The 6,793-nt window shown below is 40.6% G+C and overlaps 1 protein-coding gene across 1 annotated transcript; it reads left to right on the top strand.

Moving 5' to 3' along the window:
• Nucleotides 1–2,642: 2,642 nt before the first annotated feature.
• LOC106441510 lies at nt 2,643–5,034 on the top strand. The gene is made up of 5 exons (XM_013883318.2): nt 2,643–3,074; nt 3,149–3,774; nt 3,865–4,152; nt 4,233–4,338; nt 4,420–5,034. Exons 1-5 carry the CDS (start codon nt 2,643–2,645, stop codon nt 5,032–5,034), a joined length of 2,067 nt encoding a protein of 688 aa, XP_013738772.1.
• Nucleotides 5,035–6,793: the final 1,759 nt, after the last annotated feature.

Raw genomic sequence — 6,793 nt, 5'->3', positions numbered from 1 at the left:
CAACTCTTAGAATTAATAAACACTAGATTTAATTGTTCCCTAGCTCCTTGTGGATTCGATCCCTAAGTACTACATCTGAACCTCTTTTGATGAGAGTAACACTTCTTAGGGTAATTTGAGTGGTATCAAATTTGGCGCCGTTGCCGGGGAGCTTTGATCGCCATTAGATTTAGTTTTATTGATTCTTATTCTTTTCTCTACCCCCTTTCTAACATAATCTTTTTCTTGTCTTTTCAGGTGCATGCCCAGCGGTACCAAAACCAACAAGGAGAAAGACTTGTTGTTCTCAGACGATCCTGCTCACTTGGAACGCACCATCCGTAGAGGTCAACGTTCCACATCGCTCAACGCAACAACTTCGTCGTTGATCAATACTCACAACCATCCGTCGACCGACACCAGACCTTCATCATCGATCGATCCCGATCTTTCGACAACGATCGATACTACACCGCGTACGTCGATCGATACCGTGTCGTCAAAAATGGTAAACATTATTATTCTAACACAGGACGAGAACGGAAACCTGTATGACCAGAACGGTCATCTGCGTAATGCAACAAGTCAGTAAATAGACGCTTAGGGGACTGTAATCCGTGATGCTGATGCTACAGGAGCTGCTCAACCTGTAGACGAGGACGCTCGATCGAAACCACTGGCCGACTACAATCGCCCAGATGAGTACTATTCCAACAGATCAGCTATTCGACTTCCGGAGATCCAGAAGCAGAATTTCGAGATGAAGCCTCAATACTACACTCTCGTGTCGCAGATACCCTACTCTGGGTTACCGCACGAGCATCCTATGGACCATCTAGAACGGTTCGAGGATCTAATCGCTGCTATTTGGATGGAAGGAGTCCCCGAAGATTACCTGCTGTGCAAGCTCTTCAGATACACGCTGAATGGTGAAGCGATGCACTGGCTTAGGCAGCAACCCACAAGATCCTTAACATCATGGGCCGACATCAAGAATGCTTTCTTACGAAACTTCTTCGATGAGGCGCGCGCTGACACTACAAGAATATCGAGTATTCATAGCACACGAGTATAGCGTTTTTTTGTTTATGCTATGGTTTATAACACACGGCTTTGTCTATAGTGTTTTGTTTTAATGAAACGCTATATTTAATTTAGACGGAAAAAATAGATTCGACACGCGGTATATTTTTTAGCTAAGTGTTTTCACGGTTACTTATTAATAGCAAAACCAAATGAAAAGTGTTATGAAAAACCAATACGCGGGATAAAGTTAATTATTTTTGGGTTTCCCTCCTCAAAAAAACATTTGTAAGGCAAAAAAAATAAGAAAGATACCTTTCACCATCTCACCTCAGTTCCATCGAATCCTCATTCTAACTCACCTCTGTTATATCGAAATTTACTCAAAAATCCGACCTTATTTGATTCAATAATCTCTTTCCTCACCTTTGTCCCATCGAAGGATTCATCTCGTGTTCACAGTCGAAGGTTTGATGTTCTCGACTTAGGGTTCTTCGATTTTGTCCTCAAATTTCCGAAATGATTTAGGGTTTTAATTCGATTTCAAATCAATTTGTGGTTTTCAGCCGACAGATACAGTGGTGGATCATTTAATCATCAAGGGTATGGATCAGAAATACAAGAGGAAGGAGAGTTGGTTTGAACATGGAGATGTGAAGAGTGATAAGCCTTCAGATATGCAAAGTCAGGAGTGTGAAGCTTATGACTTGTTCAGAACAGCTTTCTTTGATGGTGAAGCTTCACTGCCCCATACCGACGATGAAGTTCAGATAGAAGAAGGTAACAGTTTGGAGGAATCTGAGTTTAGGAAGAAACTGGAAGATGAAGAAACTCCACTGTACTCTAGCTGTCCCAACTACACGAAGGTTTCAGCAATAATGGCGCTTTACCGCATTAAAGTCAGGAGTGGTATGTCTGAGAATTACTTCGACCAGCTCCTGACGATAGTTCACGACATGCTTCCAATAGATAATGTCCTTCTGAGTTCAACAGATGAGGTGAAGAAATTCTTGAAAGTGTTTGGTTTTGGATACGATCAGATTCATGCCTGCACAAACGACTGCATTCTTTACCGTAAGGAATACAAGGACATGACAAGTTGCCCAAGATGTGGCCTCTCAAGATGGGAAAGGGATAAGCACACTGGTGAGGAGAGGACATGGATTCCAGCTAAGGTTCTAAGGTACTTTCCTATCAAAGATAGATTCAGGAGGATGTTTAGATCGAAAAGGATGGCTGGAGATTTGGTTTGGCATTTCAACAATGCTAGTTCAGATGGTACAATGCGGCACCCAGTAGACTCTATAACCTGGTCCACTGTGAAGGATAAGTGGCCACAGTTTTCTGACGAAGCAAGAAACCTCCGGCTTGGTCTTTGTACGGATGGTATGAATCCTTTCTCAATCCAGAACACCAAATATAGTACATGGCCGGTGTTATTAGTCAACTACAACATGCATCCCACAATGTGTCTGAAGGAAGAGAACATTATGCTTACTTTGCTGATCCCTGGACAAACTTCGCCGAGCAACAACATCGATGTCTACTTAGCTCCTTAGATAGATGATCTGAAGGATCTGTGGAATGAAGGTATTGTTGTTTATGACGCGTTCAAGAAGGAAAATTTCACACTAAAAGCAATGTTGTTGTGGACTGTCAGTGATTATCCTGGATTAGGAACATTGGCTGGGTGTAAAGTCAAAGGGAAACAAGCGTGTACTGTCTGTGGAAAGGACACACCCTTTGGATGGTTGAAGTTTAGTAGAAAGCACGTGTATTTGGGCAACAGAAAGCGGCTGAGACCTGAGCATCCTTACAGACGCAGAAGAAAATGGTTTGACAACACAGTTGAGGAAGGGACTGTGTCTAGAATTCAAAGTGGATCAGATATTTTTGAGACACTGAAGGATTTCAGAAATCATTTTGGGAAACCGTTGGAGAAGAATGGGAAAAGGAAAAGAAAAGTTCAGTGTGAAGATGAAGTTATTTCAGAGGATGACGAATACGAAGAAGACACAGATCATTGGAGATGGAAGAAAAGGTCCATCGTCTTTGATTTACCTTACTGGAAGGTAAATATTCTGTTTAAATTTTCTAACAAAGATTATTTTTAAAAATTAGTAACAATATTTTTCTTCTATTTCAGGAAATGCCGGTTCGTCACAACATTGATGTCATGCACGTGGAGAAGAATGTCTCTGATGCTATCATATCTATTATGATGCAAAATTCTAAGTCAAAAGATGGTGTCAAATCAAGAAAGGATCTGGAAGATATGGGGATTCGAAAGAACTTACATGTTGAGCTCAATGGGAAGAGAACATACTTACCTCATGCTGCTAATTGGCTGAAGAAAGATGAAAAAAAAAGATTCTGCAAGAGACTAAGTCTATTTAGAGGACCAGATGGATATTCTGCGAACATTGCCAGTTGTTTCTCTGTCGAACCACCCACAATCGGCGGATTGAAGTCTCACGATCATGACGTGCTTCTGCAAAACCTTCTACCAGTGGGGTTGAGAGGATTACTCCCAGATGGTCCAGGGATTGCAGTTACAAGGCTGTGCAGCTTCTTTAACAGACTCTGTCAGAGAGTTCTGGACCCTGAGAAGCTAATATCTTTGGAGACTGAGCTTGTGGAGACAATGTGCGAAATGGAGAGGTATTTTCCACCAGCTTTGTTTGACATCATGTTTCACCTACCCTTACATCTGGCAAGGGAGGCTCGTTTGGGTGGACCGGTACATTTTAGATGGATGTATCCATTTGAAAGGTACTAACTATAAAATTTGTGTTTTGCTCTTATCTTGTTAGAAATTGTATCATAAAAATATAATAAACTGACTAAATGCTTTATATGCAGGTACATGAAGACTCTTAAGGCATTTGTTAAGAACTATGCAAGGCCAGAAGCTTGTATGGCTGAAGGATATTTAGCTGGAGAGTGTATAGCATTCTGCTTAGAGTTTCTTCAGAATTCTGTACCGGTTCAAGAGAAAATACACAGCAATAAAGATGTTGAGACGTATGATCTGATACTCAAGGGCTGGCCATTGCAGAAGGCTACTCAATTTACCCTTACTGATAAAGAGCGAGACATAGCCCATCGATATGTTTTGATGAACATGGCAGTGATGAATCCATATGTTGAGTAAGTTCAGACATTGTATTATTTGTTCTTTTAAGTTTTCTCGTTTGATATAATCTAATGTCATGTTATTGAATTTACAGTATGCATTTAGAAGAATTACAACTTAATGATGCAAGGTGTCAAAGAAATGAAACAATTCTATGGCAAGTTCATGCAGAGAAGTTCGCACAATGGGTAAAAGAAAAGGTATAATGCTCTGTTGTCTTCAATATTGTAGCCTATACTTAATCTGTTTAGACACTAAGTATTAATTTCCTTTAACCACAGATTCCTCCCAACTCTGAAGGTCATTCTAAAAAGCTGAGATGGTTGACTTTTGGACCAAGACATACAGCTCAAACATTTAAAGGATATATCATCAATGGACATCGGTTTCAGACTGACGATGTTATGCGAAAGACTCAGAACAGTGGAGTTACATATGAAGCCTTTAGCATGTGCAGATCCAGTGCCCGAGATACTGCACATAAGGCGGACGTGGTTACATTCTACGGAGTTATTGAAGAGATCATACTACTCGACTACCATATGTTTCAGATTCCACTCTTCAAGTGCAAGTGGGCGAACAAAGGACACGGTGTGAAAGAAGAGCAAGGATTTACACTGGTTAACCTCCAAGTGAACCAGGCTCCATATATCCATGATCCTTATATTATGGCATCCCAAGCAAAACAAATCTTCTATGCTAAAGAAGATGATTCCTCACCTTGGTCCGTTGTTATGAGAGCACCACCTAGAGGGTATCATGAGCTAGAGTCAGAAGAGGAGTTCGTTGCCGCCCCCTTGACAATTCCAGAAATTGATGATTATGGGAACCAGTCATCTGATGACGAAAGTTTCTGCTTTAGAGATGACTGCAAAGAAGTCTTAGTAGTCGAATAATTGGTTGAATGTTTGCTTGTAGCTCATAGATTATTGATTCTGTTTCAGGTTTGCTAAATGACAAAGCAAGGAGATATAGTCACTCCCGACGGAGTCGACGTCAAGCAGGCATTCCCCCAACCCATGCAGTGACGAACATAAAGAAGAAGCAAACTGCTACTCAGGCTAAAAAAACAACGTCGTCATGAAGCTGAACAGGAAGCTGCACATGAAGAAGAAGCGGAACACAGAGGAACTGAAGTGAATGGAAGACGATGATCAGTACTTAGAGGATGTGACTTTGCAATACAATGGAGATGCTCGGGATGATGGTAAACAGCCTCAGGAAGAGTGTAATGTGCCTCAGGAAGAGAGTACGCAGGCCCAGGAAGAGGATACACAGCTATCAAATGGAGAAGCTCAAGATGCTGAGACAGTCACCAAAAAGAGAACAAGAGGTCTAACGAAGATGCGTGGAGTTGCTAAACAACCAGAGGAAAAGGTTGATGTTGAGTTCACATCTCTGGGTGAACATGTTGGCAAAGGTTCTGTAACCATGTCTTCATTTCTTGGCCCTCTAGTGAGAGAACATGTTCCTGTTCTACTTGATGATTGGAGGCACCTCGATGAAAAAACTAGCTACGTACTGTGGGAGGAGATTCAGGTACTCTATCTGTAACCATGTCCTCGTAATATATATTTCTTATATGACAGTCAAACTTATGTTATAAGTTTCAAAATATTTCAGGGAAGGTTCAATTTAACAGAGGATTGGCAAAAAGCTTGTGTTTTCAAGCAAATGGGTTGTATATGGCGATCTTAAAAGTCTAGGCTTGTTACCCAAGTATGAAGTGCTAGTAGGAGAGTAATACCTTCATTAAAACCGAGCAACATCCAGTCAATGACAGAATGGATGAAATGGGTCAAGAGTAAAATTACCGAAGAATTTAAGGTTGTGAATGTTTTTAATCTCTTTATTTGCAGAGACATCTTTAAGAAATATTGATTTTCTGAGTTTTGTGCAGATTCACAGTGACAAATATAGGGAGCTAAGAAAGGCGCATATACCCCACACAACCAGCCGCAAAGGAATGATTCGCCTAGCTCATGAGATGGTAATGTCTTGCTATTTCATTTATATAGAAGGTGTTGCTATTATTTAATCTTATTGATCACTACCCCTTTGTAATTGTAGAAACAACAGAGCACTGACCCTAGCAAGGTGACCAGGAGTAAGATTTGGGTGGCAGGGCGCACTCATTTTGATGGAAGACCTGTAAGACCAGAATTTGCAGAGACAATTGCAAGTCAATTGATACTGAAATGAGTTGTGCAATTAGATAATTAGAAGATATTGACACAGTATTGTTGTGTATCAGGAACAAATCAAGTCAATTGATACTGAAATGGGATCCACATGTAGTAATAACTACAAAGATGATGCTGTGAGTCAAGTGTTAGGTAAAGACAAGAATGGAAGAGTCAGAGGGATGGGCAGAGGAGTTACTGCTACAAAGCTAGCATTCGTTCAGCCTAGAGACACTCATGTGCAGAAGCTTGAAGAGAAGCAGGTGCAATTACTCAAGAAGATTGAAGAGCTGCAGACTGAAGTTCGCAACATAGTTAAAGACAAAAAGGTAACCTAATTTTCACTCTTCTGTTTTGACGATGTTAGTTTTGAAATTTTTCTTAAGTTTAAAATTCATTTTTATTGTCAAAATAGTGTGATGATTCTGTGGCTGAGACTTCTAGTGGTAGCAAAGTATTTACGAGGTGTCAA

The sequence above is a fragment of the Brassica napus genome, chromosome C7 (genome assembly GCF_020379485.1).
Source record: "Brassica napus cultivar Da-Ae chromosome C7, Da-Ae, whole genome shotgun sequence".
Taxonomy (NCBI): Eukaryota; Viridiplantae; Streptophyta; class Magnoliopsida; order Brassicales; family Brassicaceae; genus Brassica; species Brassica napus.
This window is presented reverse-complemented; position numbering and strand designations above follow the sequence as displayed.